General features: G+C 57.4%; 1 protein-coding gene across 1 annotated transcript in view; it reads right to left on the bottom strand.

Annotated features, from left to right (window-relative positions):
• PPP1R37 (protein phosphatase 1, regulatory subunit 37) overlaps window positions 1–4,348 on the bottom strand; it is a 17,566-nt gene extending 13,218 nt beyond the window's left edge. The window contains exons 1-4 of the mRNA XM_009883535.1: window positions 4,143–4,348; window positions 3,666–3,697; window positions 3,291–3,388; window positions 1,936–1,981 (exon numbers count right to left, since the gene is read on the bottom strand). Of these exons, the coding sequence (XP_009881837.1) occupies window positions 1,936–1,981; window positions 3,291–3,388; window positions 3,666–3,697; window positions 4,143–4,348 (382 nt within the window). The remainder of the gene's footprint in view (window positions 1–1,935; window positions 1,982–3,290; window positions 3,389–3,665; window positions 3,698–4,142) is intronic.
• Between the last annotated feature and the right edge of the window lie 7,425 nt (window positions 4,349–11,773).

The following is an 11,773-nucleotide window of genomic DNA, read 5'->3' as shown; positions in this document are numbered from 1 at the left end:
AAAAAAAAAAAAAAAAAAAAGAAAAAAAAAGAAATAGCAGCAAGCGGCTTAGAAATAAAAAGCGGAGTTTCGTTTCTGTCCGGCGTTTCACACCGTACGACGGCACAAAGCCGACGGGGCAGCGGAGCTCCCGCAGCGCTTGGGGTCTGCTGAGAAACCTCGGATTTTAAGGGAAGGAAAGCGGGCTCCGGTGGGCGGATGGGTAAGAATTCCAAAAAAAATTCCCATTTGGCAAAGTCGAGTCCGAACGACGGCGACGGCGTCTGCGAAAGGTTTATTTTGGGGGAGGGGTGTTACTCCCCACGGCAGCACGTCTGTCCTCCTCCAGGCGAACCGGCTGAGGACGCGGACACTCCGGCCGGAGAGCAGCTCTGGGAGAGGGATCCGCGAGTCCCGGTGGGCAACAAGTTGCCCAGGGGCCAGCAACGTGCCCCGGTGGCCAAGAAGACCAATGGGGCGTATTGAGAAGAGCGTGGCCAGGGAGGTCATTCTCCCCCTCCGCTCTGCCCTGGGGTGGCCACATCTGGAGTATCGTGGCCAGTTCTGGGCTCGAAAGTCAAGGAATTACTGGAGAGAGTCCAGCGAAGGGCTACGGAGATGCTCAGGGGACTGGAGCATCTCTCTAGCGAGGAAATGCTGAGCCCTGGGAGTGTTCAGCCTGGAGAGGAGAAGGTTGAGAGGGGATCTCACCAACGCTCATCCATCTCTAAAGGGCGGGCGGCGAGAGGACGGGGCCAGACTCTTCCCAGCGACAGGACAAGGGGCGCCGGGCGCAAACTGGAACACGGGAAATTCCATCTCGACACCAGGCAAAACTTTACTTTGAGGGTGACGGAGCACTGGAAGAGACTGTCTCCTTTTCTGGAGACGTTCCAACCCTGCCTGGACCTGCCCTGCTTTGGCACGGGGTTGGATGAGATGTTCTCCGAAGGTCTCGTCCAACCCTGAGCATTCTGTGACTCCCCACGCAACGAGGCCTTTTCTCGGGTTCGTTAACAGTTCTCGGGTGGGTTTTCCCCTCCCCAAACCTTGAATAAGTGACGACGGGCACCAGGAGCTACGGATCCAAGGCTGCACCCCCCGCAGATGGCTTCTGTCCCCAGAGCCAAACTGGGGAGTTCGCTGGAGCAAACTCCATCCTCTCGTTTGTGGGGACCCGGGACCTCAGCAGGAGGTAGATGCCACCAGGACGACCTGAGAGGAGCAGCGCCATCGTCATCCTGAGCCGAAAGGCTCCGGTCAACGCGGACCGTCCCATCTTCTCCCCGGTTGCGCTGGAGGAGCATCTCCGCCACGCGGCTGCTCTTGCCGCCGGTCCCCCAGGCTGGTTTTGGGGAGGTGTTCCCCAGCGCAGAGCGGGAGAAGAGGCTCTTTAGGAAGGGAAGGAGAGGAGCAGAAGGCAGGAGGAGAGGCAGCGACCTGCTGCAAGAAGCCCCCCTAAAATATTTGCCCTGCAGGGAAGCGAAGGCGACCTTCTTCCTCTCCCTCCTGGAGCTACGGGAGACGCTCCTCAAAAGCCGCCGTTGACGAAGAAGCTCGCCGTAAGGAGAAGCACTCTGGAACTGGAACACCTTTCTGGTTTTCCCATCGCACGAGGAGATTCAAGACATCCATCGGAAAAGTCTTCGGGCAAAACCTGCTCTGGCTCAGCCCTGCGTGACCCCAACGAACCGTTTCGGGAGGCAAAAGGGGATGAGGACGGCGCTCGGAGGCGGCGGGGGAGAGTCCGCCGTGCTGCCAGCCAGCACCTCGCGTCCTTCTGCTGCTGTTTTGGGGCTTCTCGCCCAGGATGTTGATATTTCTCCTTACAGAAAACCCTTCGGGACCTACTGGGATTAAGGCTCTCTCCTACTCTGACCACAACCCCCGTACCGGTGGAACCAAACACCAGGATTGCCCGGAATAGAAATAAAATTCCCCGGAGATGAAGCTCACCTTTCAGATCTAAGCAGTCTATCCTGGGAGCCAGATCTTTGAATTCCTGCAAAAGAAAAAACAGCGTTTCATACCGGGGAGGAGACGGAGGAAAGGTGGTGGTGGTGATGGGGGGGGAACGGGGAGCGTTAGAATAACGAGGTTAAGGCGACAAATTGGGCAAACCCTCCCCGGAATGACGAGAGGTTACGGGAACTCTGGAAATCAAAGCTTTAACCATCGTGCTCCAGCGCGCTGCTCTCCAACCCGAGGATTTAAACGGGATTTTTTATTCCCCTGGCGCCAGCAGGGAAGACCACAGCCTTCGTCGCCGTCTCCCTCCGGGCTCCCCTCCCACAGAATTCACAGAATGGTCAGGGTTGGAAGGGAGCTCTGGAGATCATCTAATCCAACCCCCCTTCCAGAGCAGGGTCACCTACAGCACGTTACACAGGACAGCGTCCAGGCGGGTTTGGAATGTCTCCGTTCAAGTTTATGCCCATTACCCCTCGTCCTATCACTGGGTGCCACTGAAAAAAGACTGCTCCCATCCCCCTGGCATCCTCCCATTAAGTATTTGTATGTATTAATAAGATCCCCCCTCAATCTTCTTTTCTCTAGACTAAAGAGACCCAAGTCCCTCAGCCTTTCCTCATAAGAAAGGTGCTCCAGTCCCCTAATCATCTTTGTTGCCCTTTGCTGGACCCTCTCCAGCAGTTCCCTGTCTTTCTTGAACTGGGGAGCCCAGAACTGGACACAGTACTCCAGATGCGGTCTCACCAGGGCAGAGTAGAGGGGGAGGATGACCTCCCTCGACCTGCTGGCCACACTCTTCTTGATGCACCCCAGGATGCCATTCGCCTTCTTGGCCGCCAGGGCACATTGCTGGCTCATGGTCATCCTGTTGTCCACCAGGACTCCCAGGTCCCTCTCCACAGAGCTGCTCTCCAGGAGGTCAGCCCCAACCTGTACTGGTGCATGGGGTTATTCCTCCCCAGATGCAGCACCCTACACTTACCCTTGTCCCCTCGCCGCCTGCGCCCATTTCCATTTAAAATAACATCCCGCTGCAAACAAACCCCTCCGGGTCTCGTGCCCCGAGGTGGCGGGGAAGGAGGACAACGGGGACCTCCTTCCCAGCAGCCCGAGGAGAGGGACACGGCTTCAGCGGGGGAAAACCAGTGGCCGGCGGCGCTTAAAATGACATCTAATACGGTGTTAGCGAGCTGCTTCGCTTTCGCTCTCCGCAACAGGTTTCGGCGGTCCAGAAATCCACCCGGGCGGTTAAAACGGGGGTCTCCGCTGCTGCCCGAGAGGCCAGCGACCGTGAAAGTCGGCGGCCAGCGGCGTAATAAAGAGGTGCGTTCGCTCTCTACCTGTATCTGCTTCAGCACTTTGGGAATCTGCTTGCAGTTCAGCTTCTGGCAGGCTTGCCTGTAAGCCGTCACGATTTCATCCACCGTCACGTTCTGGGCTGAAAAGGTACAGGGTGAGAATTGAGGTTACGTCGGGATTTGCGGGAATCCCGCACGGCCACGCACACGCGCGTGTGTGTGTGTGTCCCCTCCCTCCCACCACCCCGCGGCTCTCCGTTGGGATTTACACCCCGGCAGAGGAGATTACAAGGATTAAGGATGTTTCACAGGCGAGGGAATGATGGAAAAGCCCAGCAAGGCTTGCTCGAACACGTCTACGGGAGCGAGCCCCGTCTTGCTCGGGTAGAAAAAGGGCAGGAGAAGCGCAGTCGGTACCTCCCGCCTCCTCCAGCCGCGCTTTCTCCGCTCTTTTGGGAGCGGAAAAGCTTTCGGAAAGAGTCAAAGATGACAAACCCCGACCCCTCTCAGCAGGCTGCTGCGGCGGTGATTGAACGGCGCTGTCAAATACGCTCCTGGGGCTTTAAATTTCACTTAATTTGGGTTGGTTTTTTGGTTTTTTTTGGTTTTTTTTTTCCACTCGATCGCTTTTGCGATGGCCGGGCAGGACGCATCCACCCCCACCTATAACCCCAGATTTTCCCCTAAGCGGATTCCGGAGACAGCCGGAGCGGCGCGCAGAGGACTCCGGGGCTCAGCCCCAAGTCAACCAGACACCGGTTCAACGCTCCCGGAGTTGTCAACCTCCGGTAAACGCATCCTCGAAATTGGGCTCCCGGTTCGGAAGAGGCGGGATGGATTTGTTCCGCCGTCGTCGCCGCCCAAGCGGCTCGGCTCCAAGCGGTATTTACTCACCGCTTCTGCCTCCCCTGAATCACGGGCGATGCCGCCTCTCCGGATGCCGGAGAAGCCGAGAGGGGCGGCGGGATCATTAGCCACGTGAGGCAACGCTCACCTCCGCTTCTGGCGTGATTTCGGTGCGGCGATGAGCCCCGGCAAACGCTAACGCCGTCCCCGGCCAGAAGACGGTCTGGAGAAACCAGATTCTCCAGGAACCTCATCTGCCTGGTTGCACGGAGCAAAAACCGCCCCCCGCTTCCATCCCCGAGGGTTACGACATCGATAAAAACCCCAAACACTCTACCGGCTGCAAAAAAAAAAACACCAAAACCCCACAACAAAAAGACTGTTTTAAGTTTCTCCCCCGTTCGCAACGAACCCGTCGGGCGCCTGAGGCGGCAACGGCGACACACGGCAGAGGCGACAAGGAACAGTCGGCCGAGCAAAGCGCCGACGGTTTAAATACGCCCCAACCGAGGGCTTAATTAGGGGAGACCTAAAAAGGGCTTTCGCGCCCCGAAAGCCCCACGCGGCAGAAAGCTCCTCCGAAGCGGCGCGGGGATGCACTGGGTTGCCGATTCCCCCGGCGCCAGGAATTAAAAATCCGCCGAGGCCGAGCGAGCCCCGCGTCTGGGGGGATTAAAAAAAAATAAAAATAAAAAGAGAAATATTTCGGTTAGCCAAAGGATCAGCGGCGCAGCGCGACGCTTCCGATCCCATCTGCCGCGCGATGGTTTTCCTCACGAAAAGAAAGAAATCAAGCGTGATTTTCGGGAAAGCGAGGAGGGTAAAGGAGAGTCGCCGCCGTCCCAATGCCGACGAGCATCCCGGCAGCGCAAGCGAACCCAGCGCCTGCGAACACGGCTGCGGAAGAGCTGAAGGCTTTCTCTCCAAATCTGAGCTCGAGCACGCTTCGTTAAATCCAGTTTTTATTAGTTCCCGGCAGTGAAATGCTTCGTTCTGCCCTCTCCCGGGTGGAAATCCTAAATTGGACCAACCCTCGTTGCCGGAGGATGGGGATTTGCTTCCGATTCCTTCTGCGCGCATCCCGGCACACCTCGGCATCCTCCTGCTCAGCGAGACTCGCTGAAGTCCAGCGAGAAGACCTCAGAGGTCCCGTGGTCCTCCCGCGCTCCTTCCCAACCTTCCGACGGCCCTTCTTCCCCCAGAGACGGGCGCCGAGAAGTTCCCCGTCCCGAGAGAGTTGCGCCGGCGCTGCGGTCCACGACTCCTCGTTGCCGAAGAACATCCCGGGATGATTTCATCCCTCCGCGGTTAAACGCTCCCGAGCAGATCCAGAACATCTCACCTACGACTTTCAGGTCTCCTCCGGGCTTCACCCCCAGCGTTGACTCTGTTCCCACCTCCCAGCTCAGCATCCGGAGTTGCCGCACTGGAAAACACCCCAAATTCACCCCCCGGAGTCGCAACCGCTCACACAAGACCAAGACCACCAGTGAGAGCGGCGCCCGCTCCATACATCCCCGTAACCGGCAATCCCTCCGGCATTTCTGGCTCGAGAGCCCCCAGCCGGTGCAGAAGCCTTCCACGGCGTCTCCGGATCATCCCGGTGGGGGGCTCTCGGTAGGAGCAGTTGATTTGGAGTCGGATTTGGTGCGGGTTTTGCTCTTGAGAAGCCTTTAAAGAGGTTAAACGCCAACACCGAGCAGCGGCGGTTCTTCGCTCCCGGGCTGCCTTCGCTCTTCCAAAACTCAAGATCCACGAAAAACCATCGCATTTTGACCCCCAACGATGCATCCTTAGGACCAAGACCCTCGGAGGGAATTTCCTCGCCGGATACAAGGGGGTTTTAATCAAAAAGGATCTTCGCGCTGGTTTTTCCAGCGTCCCTTCCCCACTCCCCCTCCGCAAACAGCCGCTCATTTGCGGTAACGAAGCCCGGCGAGCTCAACATTAATATTTCCTGTTTCAGCTCCGTCCTGCGGCTCACCGGCAAATATTTACGGTGTCTCTGACATCCACCTTCGAAAAAAACATTTGACATTTCTGGGAAAAGCCTTTTTTTTTTTTTTTTTGTCAGCAGAGCGGGACGGTGGGGGAGGGCTGAAGCTGATCCCGTGGCGCGGCACGTGTTTTTCAGCGGTTCCGGAGGCGGGAGAAGGGCTTTAATGCCGCCGACATCGTCCGTAAAACAAAGCAGAGCTCTTTCTGCCAACGGATTTGATAAAATACATATTTACCCATGGTCAGGCGGGTGAGTGGAGTGAGCGAAGCGCGGCTGACTCCGGGCTCGGGCGGAATTACCCGTGGCTTTGGATATTTGGTTTTTGGAAGAGCAGGCTGGAGCCGGCACAGGTTTCCACCCGGAGCATCCCCGACGGCATCCCGGATCCCTCCTGGTCCTTAAAAAGTCTGTCCCAAAAATCATCACGTTAAAGGACAACACCAGAGCTCATCTCACAGTGCTTCAAGTTTCCCCCCCTGGAAACCAGCGGTCGTGCGAGACTTCAACAAAGACTTCAACGAAGACTTCAACGAAGACTTCAACTCCTTCTCCCTAACAAAGAACTAAGATTTATTACCCAACCGACGGTCCCACTCACGTTCTGACCCCCTCTGTCATGTTAAACTCCTGCCCTAATATCCCCAAACAGAGTTAACTACCTTATTAATTAATCTCTTTATTATTGCTCAGCGGATTAAGATCCGAAGAGCGATAAGGAGAGTATTTCCCAACCTCCTGTGTACCTCAATTGAGATTCATCCCATAATTTTCTACTAATTTGCGCCCACGGCTTCACCGGGAGCTGCTCCAGCGAGGGCACGGCCACTGGGAAACACAAACCGTGGCCGCTCGGCCCACGAGGCACCGGCAGAAAGCCTGGAAAAAAAAATAAGGAAAAAAAAAACCCCAAACCAACCCAGAAATGGTCACGGATAAAGTTTAAAACGCAAATAACGCTTCTTCCGGCGAAAGATGACAACGGCCTCGTGCCGCGCTCCTTCTCCCCATCACCAAAAGCACCGTCGAGGCGTGTTTTGCACTTAACTACTGTGTTTTGCCCCAAATTATGCACGGGAACGCGGCACCGAGGAGGGAGTGGGTCTAAACCCATCAAAGCCCGGCGTTTCCGTGCCTCCGAACCACTCTGCCCGCAGCGGGTTCGCCTTCTCCTGCTCCTCTCTGTCCGTGTCCGAGCCTGGGATGACGCGACGCCAAAGCAAACGGGTCGTTATTTATTAACGAGGCGGTGTTAGCCGCCGGCTGCGGCCTTGCTCGTCTTCCCAGCCTCCGCGCCGGGGGGGGGAGAGAAACGGATTTTTCACAGGAGAGCTCCGTTTTGATCCCCGCGTTCGCCTCCAGCCCGCGTCCCGGGAGGCGGAGTGCGCGGAAAATCATACAACCGTTTCGGTTGGAAAGGACCTTGAAGATCATCCAGTTCCAACCCCCTGCCATAGGCCTCCCACCAGCCCAGGTTGCCCAAGGCCATGTCCAGCCTGGCCTTGAACACCTCCAGGGATGGGGCCTCCACGACTTCTCTGGGCAACCTCTTCCGGGGCCTTACAACCCTCAAAGTGAAAAACTTCTTCCTAATGTTTACTCTAAACCTGCCCTCTTCCAGTTTGAAGCCATTCCCCCTCGCCTATCGCTACATTCCCCAGTAAAAAGTCCCTCCCCAGCTCTCCTGGAGCCCCTTTAGGTACTGGAAGGCCACAATAAGATCTCCCCGGAGCCTCCTCTTCTCCAGGCTGATCACCCCCAGCTCTCTCAGCCTCTCCTCGGAGGAGAGGTGCTCCAGCCCTCGGATCATCCTCGTGGTCCTCCTCTGGACACGCTCCAGCAGGTCCATGTCCTTACGTTGGGGACTCCAGAGCTGGACGCAGTACTCCAGGTGAGGTCTCACCAGAGTGGGGTAGAGGGGCAGAATCCCCTCCCTCACTCCTAATGTTTAATCTAAACCTGCCCTCTTCCAGTTTATAGCCATTCCCCCTCGTCCTATCGCTACATTCCCCAGTAAAAAGTCCCTCCCCAGCTCTCCTGGAGCCCCTTTAGGTACTGGAAGGCCACAATAAGGTCTCCCCGGAGCCTTCTCTTCTCCAGGCTGATCACCCCCAGCTCTCTCAGCCTCTCCTCGGAGGAGAGGTGCTCCAGCCCTCGGATCATCCTCGTGGTCCTCCTCTGGACACGCTCCAGCAGGTCCATGTCCTTACGTTGGGGACTCCAGAGCTGGACGCAGTACTCCAGGTGAGGTCTCACCAGAGTGGGGTAGAGGGGCAGAATCCCCTCCCTCACCCTGCTGGCCACACTTCTGACACAGCCCAGGATACGGTTGGCCTTCTGGGCTGCAATCTCACATTGCCGGCTCGTGTTGATCTTCTCGTCAATCAGCACCCCCAGGTCCTTCTCCTCAGGGCTGCTCTCCAGCCATTCTCCACCCAGCCTGGATTTGTGCTTGGGATTGCCCCGTCCCGGATGTAGGACCTTGCGCTTGGCCTTCTTGAACTTCACGAGGTTGGCACAGGCCCACCTCTCCAGCCTGTCCAGGTCCCTCTGGATGGCATCTCTCCCCTCCAGCGTGTCCACCTCGCCAAACAGCTTGGTATCATCGGCAAACTCGCTGAGGGTGCATTTGACCCCACCGTCCATGTCGCCGACAAAGATGTTGAAGAGTACAGGTCCCAGTACCGACCCCTGAGGAACGTCACTCATCACTGGTCTCCACTTGGACATGGAGCCGTTGATACTCTTTGAGTGCGACCGTCCAACCAGTTCTTTATCCACCGAGTAGTCCATCTGTGGAATCCATGTCTCTTCAATTTAGAGACCAGGATATCGCGTGGGACGGTGTCAAACGCTTCGCACAAGTCCAGGTAGATGACATCAGTTGATTAAGGCGAAAGCCGATGTTGTCAGCCCCATCCTGGCGCCGCTCGAGGTGTACGTCCCCCAAATCCCACCAGGCGAGGAAAAAGGCGGTGACTTTAACGTGATCTAATCAAGCGATTTACCTCCATCCCTGGTGTCATGGAATGGGATGTCTCACTCTTTGCCTCCGCTCGGGAGCGTCCTTCTGCCGCTTCTGCCAGGCCAAGGCTCCGCGGCCCCTCTTCCCCCCCAAAAAGGGGAACAGCAGCTGGAAGAAAATTCCTTTCTTCCTTAGGGAAGCGTAAAAACATCGCAGGAGAGACGTTCGCCAGCGCTCGGGCGGCTCCTCCGCTCTCGGGCCGGTGGCAGGAGGGGAAGACCACAGCTCCTCTCCCCGAGCGCGGAGGTCTTGAGCTTCCCCACAAAGCCGTTGGTGAAGCCGTAGGAGGGGGGAAAAAGAAGAAATAAAAGGGCATTTTTCCCCCTCCCCTTCCCTCATTTCCCAATGAATAACGCGGCACCCACAAACCGGGCGCCGGATGGCAGCAGCGTCTGGCTCTAAACCTTCCCCTCTCCGGGTTTATCCGGCACCGATCCCGTCCCAGCCGACCTTCAGGACCTTAAATTGACACCGGGTTTGTCGGGAAAGACGCTGGGACAAAACGGGAGGAGCTTTTGGGTCTTCTGGGTTAAACCCGGCATGGCATCTCCTTCGGCGGAGGTACGGGGCCGTCGGAGGGATGGAGAGGAGAGGAAGGTGAGCGTAATTTAACCCGTCATCGATCCGGGCGGAGAGGCCGGTGCCGCAGCCTGGCGATAAAGAATTAAAGGCAGAAATAATTAATGCTAATCGGCAAGGTTTCACGGAAACCTTGATGAACTGATGAACGCAACCCGACACGGGTCTGCAGAGCGGCCGCTCGTCCAGGAGCTCAGGTAGCTCTGTCGGATGGGGACGCTTTAAAGGTGCGACAGCCCCAGCGGGGAAAAAGAAGGTTTAAAAAAAAAAAAAAAGAGAGAAATATTTAAAAACCCCAAAGCAACGGTGAGTGATTCAGTGAGAAACGTGATGCTCTAAAGCCACCGACCGCCTCTTGGCGTATGAGCGGCGTGTTTCTGCGGGAGGCGAGGGAACCGCCGCCGTCGGGTTTCCAAAATCAAGCGAGCGTCCGCCTCGTGGGGTGAGGAATGGGCAGCAGAGGGACCCACCGCCCGTTAAACGGCGCTTAACGAGGCCCTAAACGCTCCTCCTCCTCGGCGTCGCGTGGCGCGAAGCTTCGCAGGAAACCACGCGCCTCTCCGCCGTTCCTCTGCCAAACGCCTCCGGCGCTTCGGGGCGGAGAGCGACCCAAACCGATGCGCGAGCGGCGGGGGCGGCGGGGCCCGCCCGCCACGTCCCGCCTGGCAAAACCGGCTCTGCCGGTACCGGCACGCAGGAGACTTAGCATTCAAGTAGCCAGAAGGAAGTTAAACAGGCAGAGGCGCGTCCGCCGGCGCAATTTCAGCCAACGAACGATGATGATGGAGAGATAAATAAAGCCCCGAATAAAAAACAGTTATTATCCACACGTGAGAGGAAGAATAAACGCGGCGTCACGGGCAACGCGCGCCTCAAGTCGAGGGGAAGGCAGGTCGCGGCTGCCCTGAACGCCGGCTTCCCCACCCCCGAGGGCGGCGGCGACCAACATCCCGCGGGATTCCTCTCTAATTACAGAGGGGAAAATATGTGCTTTCGGGCCCTTGACGCCGGGGGCGCCTTCGGGGGCTGAAGTTCGAAATTAAAGGGTTTTAAAGTAAAGGTCCGCAGCACCCGGAGGGCACGGCGCCTTCGGGGAAAGCTCGGCGCATCGGGAAAGGCGAACGGGGCTGAGGAATCTGTCCCTCCCGGGGTTTCCTCTGGGATGGGGCTCTGCGGGAAGAGAAGGGCTCGTTTGAGAGCGCCCAACGACGTCCCGTTTTTCGGAGCAGCGGAGAAAGGCTTGGAGGTTGGGAGCGGGGAGAGATCCCGGGGTTTGCTTCGCCAGGTGAACATCTTCAACCGGAGGAGGATCGGAAGGGCGGAAATTTCACATTAACACAGCTGGCGGGATGTATAAACAACGCAACGGCGTCAGCGAGCGGTTTTTCCTCCATCGCCGGAGATATTTCCCAGCGGCGTCCAGCGACGGGTCACTCGCCTTTGCCAACATCGAGCGGTAAAACCAGAAGGGATCGGCGCTACCTAACGAGGTCTAGCGCCTTTCAGGCCACGTCCGACGTCCACGTGGTGAAACCGGAACAGGTCTCGTCACCCAAGGAGGGGTGCGACCGCAAAAAACTCGGGAGAAACCCAATTTCTGGCTTGTGACGCAGTAAAAATAATAAAAAGCCTATTTAGTTCCCAAAAAGGAGGTGCGGCTGCCGGTTACCGATGACTTTTGGTGGCGGGTGCTGCAACGGTTTGGTTTGGGACAGAGAAAGGCGGCTGACGGTGCAAACCCTGGTGATGCCGCGGCCTGCGAGGAGCTTTTGGGATGGCCGTTCCTCATACCGCGGCGCGACGTCCTTTACTGTATCGCCAGCCGGTTCACGTCTTTCGGGACGGTATAAAAAACATCCTGGAATTTGCAGCCAGCCACGTCACGTAATTACCGGGAGCCCTGGAGGTATCCCGGTCCAAATCGCTTCCAAATCCCGAGAGCGGTCTCGAGCGGATCCACCGAGGGGTTCGGCACCCACCGGCTGTGGATCCACAGCCGCCGGCGCTTCGCTGGAGCTCACGTTCTGGCCGTACCCCTCGTTTGGGGATGGTTCCCAAACACGACGCCCCTCTGCTCCG

This window comes from Charadrius vociferus, unplaced genomic scaffold (genome assembly GCF_000708025.1).
Source record: "Charadrius vociferus isolate BGI_N301 unplaced genomic scaffold, ASM70802v2 scaffold2734, whole genome shotgun sequence".
NCBI classification, from domain to species: Eukaryota; Metazoa; Chordata; class Aves; order Charadriiformes; family Charadriidae; genus Charadrius; species Charadrius vociferus.
The sequence above is the reverse complement of the archived record's forward strand: the minus strand, read 5'-3'. Positions and strand labels throughout refer to the sequence as shown.